The sequence below is a fragment of the Triplophysa rosa genome, linkage group LG25 (genome assembly GCF_024868665.1).
Source record: "Triplophysa rosa linkage group LG25, Trosa_1v2, whole genome shotgun sequence".
NCBI classification, from domain to species: Eukaryota; Metazoa; Chordata; class Actinopteri; order Cypriniformes; family Nemacheilidae; genus Triplophysa; species Triplophysa rosa.
This window is the reverse complement of record NC_079914.1, coordinates 798,237-820,772: the sequence shown is the minus strand read 5'-3', so window position 1 is coordinate 820,772 and position 22,536 is coordinate 798,237. Positions and strand designations below refer to the sequence as shown.

The 22,536-nt window shown below is 38.2% G+C and overlaps 1 protein-coding gene across 1 annotated transcript in view; it reads right to left on the bottom strand.

The window, feature by feature from the left end:
- The window catches only part of anos1b (anosmin 1b), a 134,405-nt gene that overhangs the window by 39,340 nt on the left and 72,529 nt on the right, over positions 1-22,536 (bottom strand). The window contains exons 3-5 of the mRNA XM_057324940.1: positions 9,519-9,581; positions 7,926-8,130; positions 7,524-7,708 (exon numbers count right to left, since the gene is read on the bottom strand). Coding sequence (XP_057180923.1) covers positions 7,524-7,708; positions 7,926-8,130; positions 9,519-9,581 — 453 coding nt within the window. The remainder of the gene's footprint in view (positions 1-7,523; positions 7,709-7,925; positions 8,131-9,518; positions 9,582-22,536) is intronic.

The following is a 22,536-nucleotide window of genomic DNA, read 5'->3' as shown; positions in this document are numbered from 1 at the left end:
ATAGATGTTTATGGGTTATTACAACCCTTTTAAAACGGACACGTGCACCAGAAGCTTTTACAGGACGCATTGTGCACTCACTATTTTATCTACACACATATACAGCCTAGTGAATTTCCTATATAGACAGCTTTTCACCCACCCAGCTAGCTATCCATCTAGACGACATCTGGCTGCCTAACTAAACAAAACTGTTGCCCATCAGTGTTAGGGAGTCTAGTGCACTAGCGAGCAGACAGCATATCTAGACATCACAGGCGTCTGCTGCAGATCTGGACATGGCAGTAAACGCGCGTTTGCCACGCGCCCATAACATCCCGATCTGCTATTTTCATCTTACTGCTGTTTTCATCTTACTACTGTTTCACACAACGTGGAATATAAGGCGATCTCGCAGCTGTTTGTCTGCAGTCGTTGTTTTCTCACCGGTCTAAGCAGACTGATCTCATCGTAAGACAGGAAGTTGAGGATAGTGTCGATGGCCACAATCGGCAGCGACAGCAGCGCGTTGTTCTGGTGCGGCTGATCCGGTGACGGTGAGGATAACCGCGGAGAAACTGAACCCGAGTCCAGAGACGCGACCTCTCCATCAGCGTTCACTACAACAGCCGCCATCTTCTCCAGCTCAACACTAAAGGATGTGACGACACAGCGCAAGATACGTGAGACGGAAGTGACGACAGCGGACTATTAGAGAGATACCGACCGAGTAACGTTATCACTTGAGATACATGGAGCTAGTGCATTGTATTTGCTTTTAAAAAGTAAAGGTTCATCTCACAATCAAAATTTTGTGTTTTTACTCACCCACATGACGTTCAACATGTTTTAAGGCCTCCCGGCGTCTTCGGAGCACAACTAAAGATATTTAGGTGACATCCGAGAGATTTCCAGGCCTCCTCATAGACATCGTGGTTATAGTTGTTGTCAAGGTCCAGAAAAGTACTAAAGACATCGTGAAATTGGTCCATCCGCTCATAGTGGCTCAATTAAAAAAAATTTGAAGCGACGAGAATACTTCTGTGTGCTAAAAACAAACCAAAATAACGAGTTTAATGGTTATTCTCCTCACAGAACAGAAAAGCTGTCAAAACAAGGGACCTCTACAGTGCTCTTCATTCCTCTTTTTAAGTTGATTGAAATATGAGTTTACGAGGTAAAATTGCACATGAACGCCCTCTGATGTCGCGTTTCCCACTGTGAAGTTGAAAAATACTGTTGTCTTTACATGCCCTGAGAAATTTATAATTATAATAACTCCCACTTCTGAAGTCATGATTCCAAACTGGTTGTGTTAAGGGTGCTTTGTTGTCGGAAATAATGGAGGACGCCAGATTCGTGCTTGCGTGTGTCTTGGGAAAATGTTATATAGTTATCAACCATACTGTATGGAGACTAGGTCTCCCAGCGGTAAGTCAAAACTTTAACCATAGTCTGTGTTCCTCCCACTCATCTGTATAAATGTTACTGCTTCCAAATGCATAGAGACCGTGTCTGTCCCCCGAATAATACTACAAAATACAAAATAGCCAAACTCAGAGAAAAAATCTAATCGTGATAAACCTGAGAGACAATTAATAAACGACCAAAACCAACTCATAAAGTTCGGCCTACTTAAAATTAGATCACTAAATTCAAAGCAGTTATTGTAAATGAAATGATCACAGACAACAGTTTTGATATACTTGCCTTACCGAAACCTGGCTTAAACCAAATGATTATTACGGTCTAAATGAGTGTACCCCACCAAGCTACTGTTATATGCATGAGCCACGTCCGGTTGGTCGAGGTGGGGTGTTGCAACAATCTTTAGAGACTTTCTTACTGTAACTCAGAGAACGGAGCATAAATTTAAATCATTTGAAGTGCTTGCGTTGAACATAATTGTTCCAATACAGTAAAAAACCATTGCTTTCTTGTACTTGGCTACGTGTATAGACCCCCTGGTCCCTACACTGATTTTCTGAAAGAGTTGCGGACTTCTATCGGACCTATTGGTTAACGTTGATAAAGTACTAATTGTCGGAGACTTTAATATCCACGTAGATAGTGCTAACGATGCATTAGCAGTGGCGTTTACAGAGCTATTACACTCTTTTGGAGTAACACAACACATCAATGGACCCACTCATCGATTTAATCATACACTAGACTTGATTATATCTCACGGAGCCGATTAACCAATATAGATATTATACCTCAAAGCGACGATGTCACTGATCACATCTTATAACATGTACACTGCGCACTGCAGAAATCAGCCGTTTAACTCGTTATCGACAGGGTAGAACAATTACCTCGACTACTAAAGATAGTGTGATAAAGTGAGGCGTGAAAGTGTGGTGCTTGAAGAGCGGGGTAAAGTTAGTTTTGTTTTCGATATTCCCGACACATTCAGCGATTAAACGCCAATACCTCCACAACGACTTGCCCTTCTAATATCGTAATATTATTACCGCTAATAGGACAAGGCTGATAATGTTTCACAACCTTCTTTTATATTGTTTTCGCTCGATATGACAAACACTGCCCCGCTAAAGCCGTCGCAATGTGCATTTAGCCGGGAGACCTCGCTCTTTGCGGAGCTGTGAGTAAGGGACCGTAGGAAAAGTGCAAGTTTTCTTCGTTTAGTATCTAGCCCGGTGGGTATTTTTTAATAGCTTTTTTGTTACAGGGTGTAAAGACATGAGACCAGTGTCGTTCTGTAGAGGGGGACAGTAGGCATATTTCACAACCTTTCTTATTACCCCTACTGGTGCATAAGGGAATTGCACGTCCAAAAGTAACCTTCTTTTTGTAATAGCTTTGTCCAGCAGGTAGACAGACCTATACAACCAGGGTCATTCAATAGAGGGGGAGAGTGGCCATCTTTCACAACCTCTCTTTATACCCCTACTGATGGAAAAGGGAATTGCACGTCCAATATTAACTTTCTTTTTGTAATAGCTTTGTCCAGCAAGTAGACAGACCTATGCAACCAGGGTCATTCAATAGAGGAGGACAGTGGGCATCTTTCACAACCTCTCTTTCTAGCCCTACTGGTGGAAAAGGGAACTGCAGGTCCAAAAATAACTTACTTTTTGTAATAGCTTTGTCCAACAGGTAGACAGACCTATGCATCCAGGGTCATTCAATAGAGGAGGACAGTGGGCATCTTTCACAAACCTCCCTTTTTCTACCCCTACTGTTGGGAAAAGGTAATTTGCACGTCCAATACAATAACTTTTCTTTTTGTTAATAGCTTTGTCCAACATGAAGACAGAGACATAAAACCAGTGCAGTTCATTAGGGTGGGAGAGTGGGTCAAGAGGGTCAAGAGGCCAACTCAAGCAAGAGGCCAACTCAAGCAAACACTGAGCACCATGAAGGTGACTTTTGTTATCTGGGAACGTTCTTAAAATATAAAAAACCCCGGACACTTTTAATGTTTTTAAATACTTTCAAATGCATGAAAAACCTCTAATAAACATTCTTATAACAAACTTTTGTTAGCTGGGTTGGGTCACACAGACCCCAGAACACAAGGAACTTTAACAGAAAATAAACAGAATAAGGAGAGTTCATCAGAGTCCCAGGATACTTGTGGACTTCTATCGCTGTACCATTGAGAACATACACGCAAACTGCATCTCAGTGGTACAACAATTTCTCTGCATCAGGTCGTAAAGCACTCCAGTGGGTGGTGAAAATTGTGCAATGTATTATTTATTTAATTCATTAATTTATTCATTTTGGCAGATGCTTTTATCCAAAGTAGGAGAGCATATAACATTTTGTCGACAAGCTAAACTGTACCGATAGTACCATATAGGAGGATTACAGCTGATGTAAGCAAGGGAGAGAATTAACAACATGAAAGATTTTTTTTCCACCAGTACCTAATTAACTACCATTGAGAAAATTAATACAAGCACTGCCTGGGTAAGGCAGAACATCATCAAAGACGGCACACACCCTAATCATGGACTTTTTACCCTCCTCCCATCTGACAGGCGTTACAGGAGCCAACGCTCTTACAATTGTAGGCTCAGGAAGAGCTTCATCCCTGAGGCTGTGACCCTACTGAACACCACACCACATCTAATTTTTACCTGCTCTCTTACTGAATTGTTGCTCAGTGGTCACTTTACAAACATGTATTTGCACTATTAATTTTTTAAACAGACACTGTTTAAACTATTACACTATACTCTGTCTAACAATGTTACTGTCCAAGTAAACGATTTCCATTGAAATGTTATTGCACTACTAATATTTTACACAGACTGTACATTGTTTAACAATGCTACTGCACATACAACCATATGTATTATTACCAAAGTTCTTACATTGCTGCAGACCTTACTGTACGTATAACCCTACATTGCACTACTGTGTATATACTGTACATAATTTCTTTATATTGTGTATTGAAACTCCACTGTATATAACTTATAGCTTTATAAGTGATATCTTCTCTTACTATATACTTATCTGCATATAAAACACTTTGTTCTTGCACTTTTGATTAGATGCTAACTGCATTTAATTAGCTTGTACTTGTACTCTGCATAATGACAATAAAGTTGAATCTAATCTTATATGTAAAAAATTATTGATAAAGAAATATATATATATATATATATATTTGATTTGATGTCTGGATTTGTTTCTATACAAGGTCCTGATCATACACAATCCCTTGTACATAACTTTGAAGAATGCAAAAGTAGAGTCGCATATGTTTTCCAAGACATATGATCAGTTGTTCCTAAAAAAGTAATGTTGAACAGTTCTTTAAAATGCTGAATATCTTATTACATAAAGGAAGCACCTAAATATGCTTGGATTAGGTCCTTGTCAAATCATCAATTAGTTAACAATTAGCACTAGACCCTAAAATAAAGTGTTACCTTAAAAACAACTATCATTTTTACACCATATTGTTTTTTGCCTCAAGCACACCTGTATTCCTGAAGTTAGCTGTATTTTCTTTGGATTAAGTTATGCTATTGTTACTTATAAATAATGTCAGATAATGTTACTATTTGCACATCAGTATTGTTCTGCATTGAACATTATGCAATAATAACAAGTGAATATAATTATATTTATAAAAGTAGCCTGTATCCGCTAATTTAACTGGGCATCTCCCGCATGTCAGGTGAACGTGACAGGCTGAAATCCTCCGCTGTATGTAACTTAAAGGCGCAGTTCTTGAAAATCAGCGGCCACTAGCTTTGTATTATAGTTTTGCAACAAATCTCTGAGTCATTTGCCCACCCCTCCCTTTCGAATTACGACGGTGGCCGCAGATGTCGTCTACTGAGACAGCGGATAGTAGTGATACAAGCAGGTAAGGCAATATATTAACGTAATTAATCATTTAACATGTATTCTATTGCGAAAGTTACTGTTACAATTCTATAATTAGATATATTTCTTGCGTGCTATCTAGTACACGCTGAGAGTAGTGAAGTAACTAAAGTTAGCTAATCATAAATAGCAACGCTGTTCAAAGCGTTTGATCTGACAGCGACATAGGCAGTTGTGTAAATTAGTAGACGTTTGTCTCCCCCTTTGTAAAGTCAGGAACAACCGGAGTACGTACCGCAGGGACGGAAAAACTTTATTATTCAGAGGTTATATGGCCATTGGTATAAAATGCTAACGTTACAGTTTCAACAAAACAGTTGTTTGGTAAACATTGAAAAAGTGGAAACATTGAAAATGTTGAATTATCATACCAGTCTAGCAGAAAACAGGCAACTTCGGCATCGCCTTGAAAACATTTGTCTTTCAACAGTGCCTTCCATCTGGTAATAGATACACCGATGTTTATCCTGGATTTCTGCCGCCGTTTGTCTCCAATTCGTTTGGCAGCATCACGTTTGCGCTTCTTTGACGATGGAGATTCACGCTCTGTCGGCGCTTGTGCACAATACGCATGGTCCTCCATTTTATCAAAACTTCTAAGACAGAACAATCAATTGCTTCAGCTAGACGACGACTACTCCTCCTCCTCTCCGTACTACGACTTACTACTTTGTGCGTCTTCAACTCAGTGATGACGCAAGCTGCGTCTAAAAACACACACGAAGACCAACATATACGAAACACGCTCTGTAGAGCTGTTTGTCCGTTAGAGCTTACTGTACAAAACATGGCTGCGCAACATAACAAATTCCATGTAGACAGGCCCGCTCCCTATGTACAGTAGATACAACTGGTTTATTCTAAGGTAATAAAAACATAACTTTTCATTACGTAAGGTTTTTATACACATCTAAACACACAGTTTTGTATGTTATATTGCATTTCTGTTAATAGATCATACAAAACATCCCGCACTGTACCTTTAACAAAGGCATAGTTATGGCTTAAGCTCCTAAACACTTGTCTCTTGGACCCACCCCCTCGTCTCCCGGCTATCTTCCCATTAAGCTCAAGTTATACTCGTGCGTAGGACCTACGCCGCCTACGTACGTAGACGATGCCGTCGTGAACATTTATGGTTCTGCGTTGAGTATGCGTCATACTGCAATTACACCGCCGAAACGCTAGTTGGCTCTTTGTGTTTTCACGGGTTTGCTCTTCTTCGCCGATGTTTTGTGTGTATGCTAGTTTTTGCAAACGACAATGGAAGCTGATCGCATCTTAATGGAGTTGGAGCTGTATTTCCGAACCTCTTCAATCAGACGCTCAGTAACTTGGTCGATGTCGATGCTCGCCATGTTGTTCTTTTGTGGACTCTGAACTTGCCGGAAGAAGACGCCAGAGAAGAAGATGCCAGAAATGCGTAGAAGGAAGTACGATGCTGCCAAACCGACCAATCACAGCGCTTGTGGTCCACGTAGGGTCTGCGTTGAGTTGACGCGTTGTTACATTTTTGGAGAGGTGCGCGCCAGGCTACGGCGTAGCACAGGGTATATGGCGTAGGGTACGCACAGGGTATGCAGCTCTGCGTAGGCTACGCCGTAGGTTACGGTGTAGGTCCTACGCACGAGTATAACTTGAGCTTTAGTGTTTTATTCCCCGCATCTGCCCACTGTCATTATCCCTCGTTTGTTCCCCTATTTAATGCCCTTGTGTTTGTTGTTCTGTGTTGGTTCATTTTGATTTGCTATTTCTCCATGTGTATTGTCTTGTATAGAACTTTAGATTTGAAGTTGCAAGTTTTCGGTTAGTTAGTGTTTTGTTTTGCCCCTTCGTGGGAAGTTTTCCGTGGATTGGCGTTGTACTTTGTGTTCCTGTTTTACACCATCGTGGGTTTTTATTTGTCATTAAAGTTTTTCTTGGCTCCCACTGCTGCCTACGTATGGGCTCTCAGACCGGTCCTGACAGGATTTGTCGTGTCGTATCCAGTGTGGACAAAATGTAATATAATGGATTCTAATGGGTTCTATTGTCTATTGCTGTGTTGTGTTGTCGCGTTGTGTCCATTGTAGAAACTAAACTGTGTCAGTGTGATCCTCCAAACCATGCACATTACTGCTGAGTAAAATTTGTGTGAAAGTGTGATCCTGTGCGATCTGTTGTTGTACCATGAGAACAGTGTGCCAGCTCGATGCCTCGTCTTCACTTGGATGAATCCCATGATTCCATCTCTTCTGAAGGATATAAAGAACCGGCTCAACTGACACGTTAAACTTTGACATCCACATAACCTCCAGATGTCCATGCTGGTCTTCTGAAAAGAAAATGTCCCTCCTCGGCTTTAGGGGCACTCCTAAAGTGACAACAAAAGACATGTACACATGTTGAAAATGATGGCGACAATAAAATTATAACATCAGACACAGCAGAAAATTGCATTTTGGCCTAGAACAAACTGAGATTATAACCAATTGAGAATATGTTTTCTAGCGGTTACAGTATATACTGAAATTAAAAATGAAACCCTGTGACCCAAGAATATGCCCATCACACCTTTCAGTGTGTTGTACCTTTGTAAAGGTTGCCTGGGGTCTGGCAAGTGTGGCCACAGCCATTCGAGCAGCACTTTTTAAAGCCTGTGCATTCCCGGTCGATGGCACAGCCCTCCACACAGGCTGCGGCAAACCCAGATGCCTTCTGGGGTGGCGGACAGTCACCCTGCTTCTGTGTCTGCACTGATCGGAGGAACTCAGCGCTGGTTACACACTCATGATGCTTCGTACCAAAGGTGAAGAGAGAAAAAATATCATTGGTATCTGCCTGTGACATTAGGGTGTTGTGAGTGTTTGCTGGTGTGTTTATACTTTCAATATGAACACAGGCACAATTATACTTTTCACAAGTTAAAGTAAGCTGGATGGATTGCTCCCAGTCTCACATTGCTTCACAATGACTTGAAACAGACTTGCTGCCAAACAGATCATCGCAATCTGTGATGGGGAAATTGAGGAAAAGTTCAGATGTTCTCATGTAGTCTGTCACCTCTCTTCCATTCTGCGTACAGTAAGTAAACAGACCACCAACAAAAGAGGGTGACGTTTTAGCACAAATACTCAGTAGGTGAGATCAAACCCATCCAACTCAAATTCAACTCAAGTCAGCTGCTGGGATACAACCTTCAGTGATTTTGACATGCCGATCTGGGTGCTTAAAGTAAAGTAATGGCTTGGAGGTTTATTCAGATAACTAACCCAAACTATACACAATAGTAACAGTGCACCACTTGTGTAATTGGTGACAGAGGGTGAAGGAAAGACAGACTCAGACTGACACGCAGCCACACACCCAAACTGTGGGGTGAACCACAGAGATGTCCGGCGGCCCACGGCTCTGTGCCACACTGTGTGTGTGTTTGTACTACTGTTGTCACATTCTCACAAACTTTCATTCTGAACACACACACGGCTGTGGAGCGTTTTGGAAACACAACATTTTCAAGATTACTCAACAGTCAATTGAAGTGTTTGGCCAGTGTTTCTTCTGTTAAGTGAATTAAAGAGTTGGGAAAACAAAAAAGGCTTTGAGTGCTTGTTTGCCAGTGGTTGCAATGCATTCTGGGTACTTATTATCCAAGTGAACCGCACAGCACGTGGCTGTCTGACGGACGTCAAGCGTTGAAACGCTTCACGCTGACTGTTTAAATTACAGCTTCACTGAGATAATGATCACTGAATTTCAACAAGATGTTAACAGTTGTTGTGTTTTCTGTGAAGAAAAAGGTCTGGACGTAAACGCGGCTCATATCTATAGTTCACTTCAACAACGTTCCGCTTTCCGCTGAGGGAACAGTAATCACAGCGCTCGACTCCGAACCCTTCTGGGCACATGGGATAAAAGGGTGGTTAAAACACAACAAAATTCTCAGCGTGATTCAATTGAATTTAAACCAACACACACGAAACCACACACACGCTTCTCCTGTCTTTGATTGTGATGCGTGACCATACAGTATGTGTGCTAATTCATCACATACGAAGAAAAGTTGCTCTTTGAGGTATGTTCATGTGCACATTGTGTTGATTTGCTTTCCGTTTCATCACAAAATGACGTCCAGCACAATTATTTTCTTCTTCAATCTCCATTCAGCAGAAAAACTCTCTCACCTCACAGGTCTTGGGAGACAGGGCTCGTCTTGTTTCCCATAGCTCCTTGCACGGTTGTAGACACTGCAGACAAACAAATAAACAAAAATGAGTATGGCCTACAGTATGTGTTTTTCTAATGCCACGGCTGCCATGCCGTGGAGAAACACACAAACATTCCCATGCGAGCACAAGGAATGCACTGTTACTGTACGCCAGCAAAAGGAACGTGCTTTGTGTAGATGGCCGAACAAAACAAACTAATGTGACAAGCTGTTTAAAAAATTGACAGACTGATGACTACTTCATAGGTAGAAGTCTTGGCTCCTGTAATTGAACATTTTTGACACATTTATTTTCAGTACTGCATAAAAACGGCAGGCAGCTACAGTTAAAGCAGACTATTCCATGCATTTGACTGAAAGTAAATAGTACTTATTTTTATTTTTAAGTAAAAATAAAAATAAATAAAATACCAATTTTGGATGCAACAAAATGTCTTGCAAAAAATGTAAAACAACATGTATAGATGGTTTCAAAGTGACAACATACAGTAAACAAACGTTACTTCGCATACACACGTTCGTGGACTGGCCTTAAAGTGGCCATGAAATTAAAAATGCTAATTCTAATTGTTTTACACAGTGTTGAAGTATTTATTATAAATTATTTATCCGTGGACATTTTTTTTAATTAATTTGCACTTGTAATCTTTAATCAAAAACGTTAACCTCCTCCCCCCTCGAAACAACCTCTCTTCACTTCTGTTCTCATTTACAAAACCGTGCGTAGGATCCTAACTTAAATACGACCAAATTACAGGACGCATTCAACAAATTGTGTATTTAATAAAATGAACATACAACAAAATAATAATATTAATTAATATTAACATAAATTAAACAAAATATAAATAGTTATATTACTAGACACTAGCCAGACCGACAAACGCAGATCGGAAGTGACGTGCAGTCCAGGTGCGTGTGTCTGATGAAACTGTCTATAAAATACTTTGATATTTTGTACCATACTACACCTCAGCACCACAAAAAAATGCCATGAGAAATGTCAATCCTTTTTCCATTGACAGCTGTTCTAAGTTGTTGAAGAAAGTCTACTGGCACTGTGCTGATACTTATTACATTGGCCACCAATATATTGGACATTGACTACACAGACTGAACAAATGGGTCAGATTACACCACAAAATAACAATGATCAGGTTTGAAAAACAAATCAAAATTAATGAGCAATACCTTCATTTCTGTTTCACTCGCAAGTATTTACACATTTCATACAGAAATGTTTTTTTGTTTGTTTTTATCTTGTGAGCACTCCTCTCTAATCTATCAAAAATGTATGTTCCCTATGAGACGTGCTCCCGCTGGCAGACCTCCAGTCGCTCATGTGCTGGAACATATGAACACATCTGTTGTGTGTTATGTGATGGATTATTCTGACCCATGTATCCCCCACATGACCAGACAGCTTACATTTGGCTGAACCGAAAGTCAAGACTACTTTAAAAAAAAAGACAGAAAATGTCAGAGCACTGAAGATGGTTTCACCTCATCGCAAAGAAAATCTTATTATTAAGATAATTTAAATACTGATCTGTCAATCATTTAAGGAAGACTGTAAATGTGGACACACTGTAAACATCAACATGAAATTGTATATTTATTCGTATTTTTACTGATAGCCGATGCCCATACCAATGTACCGTCCACTGACAGTCTCCAGAAACTGATACCAATACTGCCAAAAGTACAAAACATATAAATACATAAACAAAACAACAGTATTGCATAATATGCTGTATTATGCATATCAGGTCAGTCTTTGGCAATGTCACTTTGTTAAAAACCAATACGTGCACATACGCATACCCAGGTCTTAACAATAAGTGCCATTTGAATACACTTTGTTTGTGTGGATGTCTGTAAAGAATTTGACACCTAAAAAATGCTTATGGTGTTGACCTGATAAACATTGCAGTAAAAAAAGACTAACTTTTAATAGTGGGATACATGGCTGTCCTGTGAAGACTAGAACAACATCAATTTTACAGTATAGAGCTTTTTGTAAAAACACTGTCTAGTCCCTCCAATTACACATCCTGTACTGTAAGGAGGTATGTGTTGTGCTAGGGTCATTGGTAAACTGTGTGTTTAGTCAGTAAGGTGTCTGTCTCTATGTGGATATGGTTGATCTGGACAGCATTATAGAGCGTCCGCCTGCCATGTGCTTGCTATACAGCAGATCTCTTTCCCAAAGACTGAGGGTGAACGTATAGAGTTCAGTGGCTGTGACACAGGTTATCACAGACTAATTTCACTAAGACACAGGTCTCACACACGTGATTATGGGATATGATAATAAATGGATAATCGATCCATCTTCTGCTTTCGTTTACAACCAACCTAAGTGTAACGTTGAGGGCCGAAAACACATGGACATTAAAACTCACATTTAGGGAATTTGAAGTAGGGATCAGGACAGTTGATCAAGCGAGTTCATCTGAACATTGGAATAAGGGAATAAATAAAGTGATGCAACCTCTATCCTTACAAAAAAAGAACCACGGTTTAATAAGGCTGAAAAACATTCTTACTATAGTTACCATGTTAGCCACTAATGAACCATGGTTTGCAAGAGATTTACCATGAAATTTGTAGTAAAACGGTGGATCTACAAATGGCAATCAATCTGACAAAAAACATGGTTATTGCCCTTTTACTATAATAAAAGTGGAGGGGCGCTACAGTGGCTTGGTGATTAGCACTGTTGCCTAACAGCAATAAGGTCGCTGGTTCGAGCCCCAGCTGGGCCTGGAGGCCTTTCTGTGTGGAGTTTGCATGTTCTCCCTGTGTCAGCGTGGTGTGTCTGTGTCTGGTTTACTCCTCTCATGTTTAGATTGACTAGTTCTTGCCATGAATATAGCCCTACACCTGGCGTGACGTGTCATGACACACGGTTTGTTCTAATGGGTTTATCGCCACGCCGTGTCCGGTGTAGACACAGTAGCTGCGTTTACATGGACACATCGGATTGAATTTAATCAGATTGTGCAATCTGAATGTAGTGTTTGGGTCATTCTTCAATTGGGGTGGCAAATGAGAGGCAAAAATTGTAAAAATGCTTGCTAGTTTTCTTTTAATAAAATGTATTGCTATGCATTTAAAATTAGTTTAATATGCTACATCCATTAAAATTAAAGCTTAATAACATTTTGATTTTTAAATAATTTTAATCAAACACTGGTGAAACTACCATTTATGTCTATGGTGTTACCAATTGAAGTAAAATTTTGGTTTGTTTTGAAAGGAGCAGGGATATTCAATTTTAGGTAATAATAAATAAATAAATTACTTTAAAGACTCAGTTTCATTGATCATTTCAATTTAATTTTTTAAAAGAAATGTTTAATTGTTCATCTTGGCCCATATTTTTGTAAAAAAAACAAAGTTTCTTTTTTTTATTTGGATATACATCAAAAAAGGCAGGAAAAATTTGTCTGTGATACCATAGTTTTTATTCTAAACGATAAAACCACCTTACAGTCAAATTATAAGATTAAATGGCTCTGAAAGAAAGAAAGTTCAGATACATTTTGAAGTAACACCACAGGCGTAATATAACGCCACACACTTTATATTGCATAAATGGTTTAACAATTACAAGCTTATTGAGTAAAATAATGAAATTCATCATAAGTAGGATTACAAGAAGTATATATTCTTATAAAAGAACATTTAGAGAAAACTGTATTAAAAATATGATTAAAACAACCTGTAAAATGTGTCTCTCACTCTGCACAATGGATTGTGATGCAACATGTGATCTGTTTTAATAGAGAATAACAAATCTGAAAATCTTCAGTGAATAAAACATGTATCCACAAACTTATTTAACACAAAGCATTCGAAACATCTCAAGGCTGGGCCTATTTTTTGTAGTGTGCCTATAGGTGTTTTGGTTGTTATCAGTTTCACCATTTTTTTGTTTTAGACTTGAAAGTGTTCTTGAAGGTATTCCCAAATGTCATGGTTGATCTGAACAGACCTTTTGTTGACAGGTAGTGGCACTGGGATGAAGCATATTTTTTTGCCATACCTGACAATAGAGATAACAATTATATAATTATGTGTTTTATTAAAAATACAACATTTACAGTTGTATATTGTCTGTGAAGTTACTATAGTCTGTGGTGTTACTGGAAAGACAGTAACACCACAGACAAATTAACCTAAATCCAGACTTTTCTCAAATGGAGGCTGCCATCATGATGATTTCAAGATCAGGGGACATTTTGGAAATATTACCAAGTATGCATTTAACAAAATTTTGATTAAAATGTGTAAAATCTGCAAGTTATTAACATAACACCACAGACACTAATAAAGTGCGACACATGAAATTGTCAGAAATTTTGCTAACTTTAAGATAAAAAATAAGAAAGAATGTACTCACCATGCACCCCCCAGACCATCCAGCACCTGTAATGACCTTTACACACAGGAAGTAGTCAAAATAATTTCCCCCGTTTCTTAAAGGGGCGACATCCATTGTTGTAACACCACAGACATGAATTTGGGGGACACCACTTTTTTCTTAGATATTACAAAATATGTATTTTTAAAAACAATTTAATAAAATTGACAATATATTCACAATATATGGAAGTATTTCAATGCCATTAGTCTTTGAAGCAAAAATGCATGTTGAATTATATGGAAGTATTTCAATGCCATTAGTCTTTGAAGCAAAAAAGCATGTTGAATTACCACTAATCAAAATAAAGCTGTTGCATTACCAGTGCTTGCATTTTTAGAGTCTGCAATTCAATATGGTTGTATATTTAAGCTGTGAATATTTCAAATTGAAACATTTCACGCACAATTTCACCGTTAAAAAGTTCAATAATCAAAATTCGCCTTTTAAATTTCACTTAAAAATTCAACTTGTTATAAAATACAACCTTTAATTTTCGACAGACAATTTTCAGTCCATATTATTTCGGTTTAAAAATTCGCTTCCACAAATTCAGTGGTTCAAATTCGACTTGAAATTCAAAGTTTCACACCCGGGAATCCCAGGAGAAGCAATAGAGCGCCGATTCCGCCAATGCATGATCTCTACCTGCTGCCTGACCGCTTCACCAGCAGGTGGTGCAAGTCGCTTCTGACGAAGACCAAAGCAAGAAATGCAGATACTTTTTATAGGTTTGCAGCACAGTCCACTCATCTGCTCGATTAAGAGAATGTATTTGATCTCATAGATCTCTTCTTATGCATCATCAAGAAAAAAATAATTGTTTCTTGTACTGGCAGCTTAGCTCACCACTATCAGCCCTGGAACGGACATGGAGCACGGGGACAATTCCAGGTGGCCTGGAATCAGTGGACTATTCATACATTTATAATATTAATTTAATTATTTAAATATCCTACCCGATCTACTAGTACTGCCTATCTATAGTAAGAGTTTATGTTTGTATTTGGCTTGCTATTTATACGCATTCATTACTTTTTATGTGCATATGATTACCCCTTGGTATGGTGCGGGTTAAGTCGGTATGTACATAAAAAGTGCACGCAAAACACATGCGTATCATATGCACGCAAAATATAATTTCTGTAGCTCGCCAAATGCAAACATAAAATCGTGCTTTTGATAAGCACGATCTTAAGTCATCAAATAATGGTTTGAGTTTCGAGGATGAGAAAATTGTATGTTACAGTCAATTACTGAATCATACTGTGTTTGAATAAATTAAGCTAATTGCATGAAGCTATTTGAATGACACATGCAATGGTATCTGATTAAATGTGCCAGAAAACAAGACAACAAGTTTTTAAATCATTACATTAGTTACATAACACCATCACATTAAACTTAACATTTAAATTCAAATAAAACATTTTATTTCGGTTTAAAACTAAATAGGAAAAATAGCAATAATTATACATTTTAAACAGACAATAGTAGGCTAACTGAAATAGTAATGAAAACAGATGTAAGAACAAGCCATGAACAATTTTTCATCAGAACGTAAAATAATCTACAATATAAATAACAGTCTTTTCTTAAAAACGTAATTGTAAAATATTTAGTAAATGTAGGATATAAATGTAACTTAAACAAAGGAATAACTACACCACTTAAAAGAGAAATATCAATGGAAATAATTATGCCTATACTTTTCATCTGAAATCTGAGAACGCAAACAAAATAAAGCCAATTATAACCTATTGTATGAACGAATGAATAAAAAAACAAACTGAAATACTGCAACAATAAAGACACCTATACCTAGTTCTGGTATTATGTGAGAAATACGGGGGGACATGCTAAAATTCTCATTGTGTCATTTTGTGCTTTTTGCATTCATATTTAGGGCTCTTCCGCATTTCTGTAGCCTACGGTTATTAAAAAGGTGTAGGCTATACTAATCATCTGGTCTGAAGATTAAGCAACATTAAGCGTTTTAGCATGGTACACCGGCCGTGATGGCGTGGTCCGTGGACGCTAAAGGGGCATAGTAGGCCCTTAGCAAATCTTGCAAGCTTATAACGTTTTTGTTCCACCATGCCACCATACATGTTGTGGATATTCAGCTAAATGTTTAGCGTAAGTTTAAAGAGGGTAAATTTGATAATTTAACTGAACTGTACACATACATTTTAGACACGTACATTACGTGTTTCTCCAACGTGGTTTCAGTGTATTTCTGTGATTTAAAATGCATAAATTTAACAATATGTTGACTTATTATGTGAGCATATAGATTAAAAATTATTATAACATCTGTAGATGTTGCCAAACAGCAACATCTACAGATAGTTGTGTATATTGCCATGGAGCACTCATATTGTTTTCTGACCAGTAATTAAATATATTTTTCACTGCTCGGCCATGCAAACTGACTTGCGTTGAGGTGTATGTTAGAGAGGTCCTCGTGTGTCCCAGCGGCTTCGGGTCTAAAACATTGACAAAATATGCCTTGGGCACAGGTCGTGTCCGATATGGCATCGGGTCTCTGGTAATTTATAATGAATGTGCTTTTACCAATCGCCCCGAAAGACACAAATTAATTACATTTTATGGTTAGGTAAACAACAAATATGTGTTACGCCAAACTTTACAAGACATAATTAGGTTAATATACCGTGAGTGATTGACATTTTAGCATTTAATGAACAGACAGCAACTCAAGCAATTAGCGTGTAGTCATACTCGCATGTTCGTGTGTGGCACATTATTGGGAAACGCACACAGCATGCAACAAAAGTTTTTATCTTTGCGCGTATAGATCCATAACGCCGTGAGGTATCTTGCTTGGCTGCAGGCTGCACAAGACGTTTCGGGTCTAGTCGGGTTCTAAAGAAAGTGCTGACTATTTTTATCTGGTCTATTTTATCTGGCCTGCTCAAGAAGTTCGCTTGGCTAAAATATCAGTTTTTCTGTCTCGTATTAACAAACGAACGTTTCCACAATTCCACAACATCCAGCATGTTCTGAGAGTCTCAAATTAAAACAAGATCACGCAAGGAAAATAAAAAGAATGTTTATTGAGATTGCAGCTACTTCATATAAACAGAAGCACATGGGAGAGTACGGGTCAATAAGCTCCTAGTTGAGATCTCAGTTATTTGACCGCTTCAAACACAATACATGTCCTGTAAATGCTGATGATGCATAGTATTTATGTGAACACGATGTGCTGAAGTAAAAAATAACTTAATTCCTTCGAGCCAGAGCAGGAAACCTAAAATTTCTGATGTTGATGATGCATAAGAAGAGATCTATGAGATCAAATAAATTCACTTAATCGAGCAGATGAGTGGACTGTGCTGCAAACACTATAAAAAGTATCTGCATTTCTTGCTTTGGTCTTCGTCAGAAGCGACTTGCACCACCTGCTGGTGAAGCGGTCAGGCAGCAGGTAGAGATCATGCATTGGCGGAATCGGCGCTCTATTGCTTCTCCTGGGATTCCCGGATGTGAAACTTTGAATTTCAAGTCGAATTTGAACCACTGAATTTGTGGAAGCGAATTTTTAAACCGAAATAATATGGACTGAAAATTGTCTGTCGAAAATTAAAGGTTGTATTTTATAACAAGTTGAATTTTTTAAGTGAAATTTAAAAGGCGAATTTTGATTATTGAACTTTTTAACGGTGAAATTGTGCGTGAAATGTTTCAATTTGAAATATTCACAGCTTAAATATACAACCATATTGAATTGCAGACTCTAAAAATGCAAGCACTGGTAATGCAACAGCTTTATTTTTGATTAGTGGTAATTCAACATGCTTTTTTGCTTCAAAGACTAATGGCATTGAAATACTTCCATAGACCAATATAACCACTTTATTTGTGTTAAAATTATATTTTGTCGCAGTTACATTCCGATACCTCTCTGAGGTATGGCGGAGAACATGCATATTTTGTTACAAATGCAATCTCTCAAACTCAATTAAATATTATTTTAAAACAAAATTGTAACCATTACATAGTGCACAAACTGTGTCTTGTCCATATATGACAACAGCATGCAAACATTTTATAATTTATTGGTATTTAAAGATTTATTTTAACTGTTGAAAGTAGACGGGACACCACTTGCCACCACAAAAATGAAGAATGACCGTTTACATGAAAGGTAAATTAAGTGATCTTATTGATGTGCGATGGTTCATGACAAGCTTAAATCGATTAACGCATGAACTGCGCACTCTGATCGCAGCACGGTAAGAGACACGTGTGATTATATATGTATTTAATTATTTATGATCATCCATAATATAACTTTGATTATTAGTAAGTTTATTTATTTTATTTAGCCTTGTTGGCAAGCTCTCTGGAGCTTGTGCAGAGGCAGCAGCTTTTGCCAGAGGGGAACTGGAATCCCCTGGTTGGGCCTGGGTTCTCCTGAGGTTTTTTTTCTCGATTAGAGTTTTGGGTTCCTCGCCACCGTTTGCATACTGTTTTTGCACTATTGCCTGACCGGGGGGGCTGCTTTAGAATTTTAAAGTTTTACTTAATTAATATTGCATATAGGAATTTATAGTCTGTTATATTTGACCTGTGCTTCTCTCTCCTTTATCTAAATGTGTGCTCTCAGTGTGTGTGTGTGTGTGTGTGTGTGTGTGTGTGTGTGTGTGTGTGTGTGTGTGTGTGTGTGTGTGTGTGTACAGTATATGTGTTAGTACGTGACGTGTGCATATTGTGTGTGTGGAGTGTTTTGTATGTGGGTATGTCTGTCTTCTGTGTTTTCAACTTTTTCTTGTTTTTGCAGGTACAACTTTAATTGTTTTGCTTATTGTCAATATGTCTTATACAGCTGCTTTGTAACAATGAAAATTGTAAAAAGCACTATATAAATAAAGTTGAGTTGAGTAAAGGCAGAGTGTCTCGTGCCAATGAAGCGCGAGCACATCCGATCCGGTTTTACCATGGTAAAACCATGACAAAACTACCAAGACCCACCAGAGCGTCTGCAGGCAAACAATAATTAAAATAAATGTTTAGCAACAGCTAATACCGAACTTTAAAAGTGATAATATGCGCATTCATATATCAGCATTAACGGCAGAGACGGGCGCGGTGGACACGGGTATCCTTATCATAATCACAAAACGGCTACTCAAACAATGTTGTAAGCACAGATGTATTTATTTTAATACAATTCATAAACGCAAGATAATGTCTACATATCAATTAAGCAACGTCGTTACAGCGACTTGGTAAAAACAGTATCCTTCCAAAGCACATGTAAGTAAATGATAAATAAAATAAATGTTCGGTAGCCTACTACGAATATAAATGAAATTTTATGATTAGATATTTTAGCCTACAGTGTGTTTGTACATCTGCAAATGTATCGTGTTTAAAAAGTAACTGAGAAACTGCGGTTAAAAACTCACTCACAGGGAAACAGTTAAGACATTTTAAATGCATAGAAACATTCATGTTCATTTAGAGATGACAAGCATATGGAAATTTGAACCGCTTTGCCAGATTTATGGTTTTTGGTTTCTTTAGCAACAGCTGCTCCGTTCCGTGCGTCCTGCCCTTACGTCTGTGTGAGCCAGCTTCGTCTTTGCACATGCGCACAACTTCCTACATGTCCTATCAAGCAGATTACAAACGGCATAAACCACCCCTTACAATTCGGCTTGGGCATTTTTAATCTGATTGACGTGTTTATATGGAGAATTTTCATTCAGATTGGATTTTTAATCGGATTACACTGGTCCATGTAAACACAGCTAGTGTTAGATGCTGGAATGGTGTTAAAAATGAAATAATAGATAAATAACTATAATAAAAGCATGATTAATTGACATATGAGATGATTACTGTATGCTGTGATTTGTGAACAATGCTCCAAATAGTTGATGTGAGGTTTTGTTATTTATCGAAAATCCTTAACATGTTTTAAGCAAAATATATTTATACTTGAACGTGACCTCACATTGATGATGGCTGAAGGGCCAGAGACCCCATATTGCTTCTCATATTCACGCAGGAACCTAAGCTTTCTTCCATTTAGGCTTTCAGGTGCATGTTTTCAGAGAGACGAGAGCATTTTTATCCCCCTCCACCCATTTCAGAAGAAGTTGGACACTTCAGGAGGAACCGTGACTCTTTGCCCTTGTCAGACTGCACTGACTGATCCCAGACGGAAACACTGCTGGAGACTTCTTTACACTAAATCTTCACTTACAGAAGAAACGCAGATATTTCAATGAGAGTTATGACATTTCGTCTACAGGTGATAGGCAATAGTTTTGGACGGATTTAAGGGAAATATTTCAGACCTTCAACTGAATGCTCATAAAAACATCATAAAAACTACTGTTAACACTTACAGTTTTTAAATAAAAAGTAGACTGTATGTTTTGGGAAAAGAACAACATGTAAATTTACTACTAAATGTATACATTTAGCACCACTTTGGCTATAACACTGAAACACAAGCTGACTACACCAGTGTACAATAGCAAGCCATTTTCTTCTTATTGTGCACTGTAAGAAATTGCTGTAATTTTTACAGTGAACCTGTAGTTGGTGATTTACAGTACTCTTGTAAAAAATTACAGTCTTACTGGCAACCAAAGTTGCCAGTAAGTTGCTGTACATTTTTTACAGTGTGCTGATATGAAGCATATTTCTGTTAAACACTTGACATCCTGAGTTTGTGAAACACCACACTAAGTAACTCAGTTTAGTGAGAAAGTAACAATGAACTATTAAAACAAGCTTACAATTTTTACTACCTATTTTTATTAGCGGTCCAGTAATCTGCATCATTCGTTCTAGTCTCTTTTTTCTCTGGTTGGTTAAGATGCAAGTAAAGGTGAATCGGTGGAATGAAATACTGTCAAATATCTTCACTTTTGAAATCTGAGCTGCAGTGGATTGTCTGAAATACAGCAGGAAGCTCAGAATTGATAATCCCAAGGGTCCAGTCATCTTTTCGCTTGTCTGTCTGCGATTTAGCTCCAGCTCAGCTTTGATCGCAGGTTGACCGCCGGCCACAGCAGGTGACACTCTTCAGAAGTCTTGTACCAGCCTGTGCACAAAGCCTCACCTCCGTTTAACACTCTAAATGTGTCTCTCACACAGGATATATCTGAAACCAGACATGTCACGTGTTTATACTTAAAGAATGGATCATTCTGCGGCACTACACAAGTGCTGGCTTTGAAATCGTACCACAGTCAAAGCAGTTATAAATATTTATTCAAAAGCAAGGTTCCCTCTAATATTTGTACTTCTGGGCACCTGGACAAAAATGTCATAAAAACAAATCAACTACTGCAGAACTGTTTATTCTATGATACGAAGATATTAAACCCCACTTCAGCAGACCCCCTCTGAAGATGGTTCATCTTAAAAAGCAATCAAACCCATAAAGATAAACAATGTACTTTTATATAAAACTGAACATCTGTTCAGTTTGATTTGTTGGCATTATTAAAATCAAGTCCTCTGTGGGATTCATGGCTCCACAATTATAGCGAGTTGTCCACATCCTAAAGCTGCAAACCAGCCCCAGATTATCGCACTACCATACCCATGGTTGACTGTTGGTATGATGTTATTTTTATGAACATCATACCATAGTCAATATAAAAAACTGGATGAGTAACAACTTTTTATTACTGAACTCGGACAAAACAGAAGTGTTACTTATTGTACCGAAAACCGCCATACGTAACAACTGTTACAGTACCACAGACCAGCGGATACTGAGCTATAAACAGGAAAGAATTTATTGAACAAAGGCAGGTAAATAATCAAATGGAAGATGATATAAGGTGCAGCAGCTCTATACGTACACTTGGACAGTCACTGAGTAAGATAAGATGAATCACTTTCCTTCTTTTGTAGATTCACTGACGATGAGGACGAGACGATGATGATGACAACTTCTTATCCTTGAAAGGTACAAGTAGTCGGGTGAGTATGAACAAAGTCACTGTAGCGTGGTATGTTCAACGAGACCAGACAAAGATTGAGAGGCTGAGTGCAGTTCATATAGTGGGGAGCGGTGATGAGGGACAGGTGACGGTGATTAGTAATCTGGTGATTGTGATCGTTGCGGGAGAGTGCGTTGGGAACCTGGTGATTCTGTAACAACAACCAAGAATACTGCTTAACTATTGACGGATGTTCCATAAAACCCTCTTCGTCAGCTAAGAATCTTGCCGTTCTATTCGATAGTAATCTGTCATTTGAGAGCCAACACCTGTAAAATTGCGTTTTTCCATTTTAAGAATATATCTAAACTACATCATATGCTGTCACTGTCAGATGCAGAGAAGTTAATTCATGTATTCATGACTCAACTCTCAACTCAACTTTATTTATATAGCGCTTTTACAATTTTCATTGTTACAAAGCAGCTGTACATGAGACATATTGACTATAAGCAAAATAATTAAAGTTGTACCTGCAAAAACAAGAAAAGGTTGAAAACACAGAAGACAGACATACCCACATACAAAACACTCCACACACACAA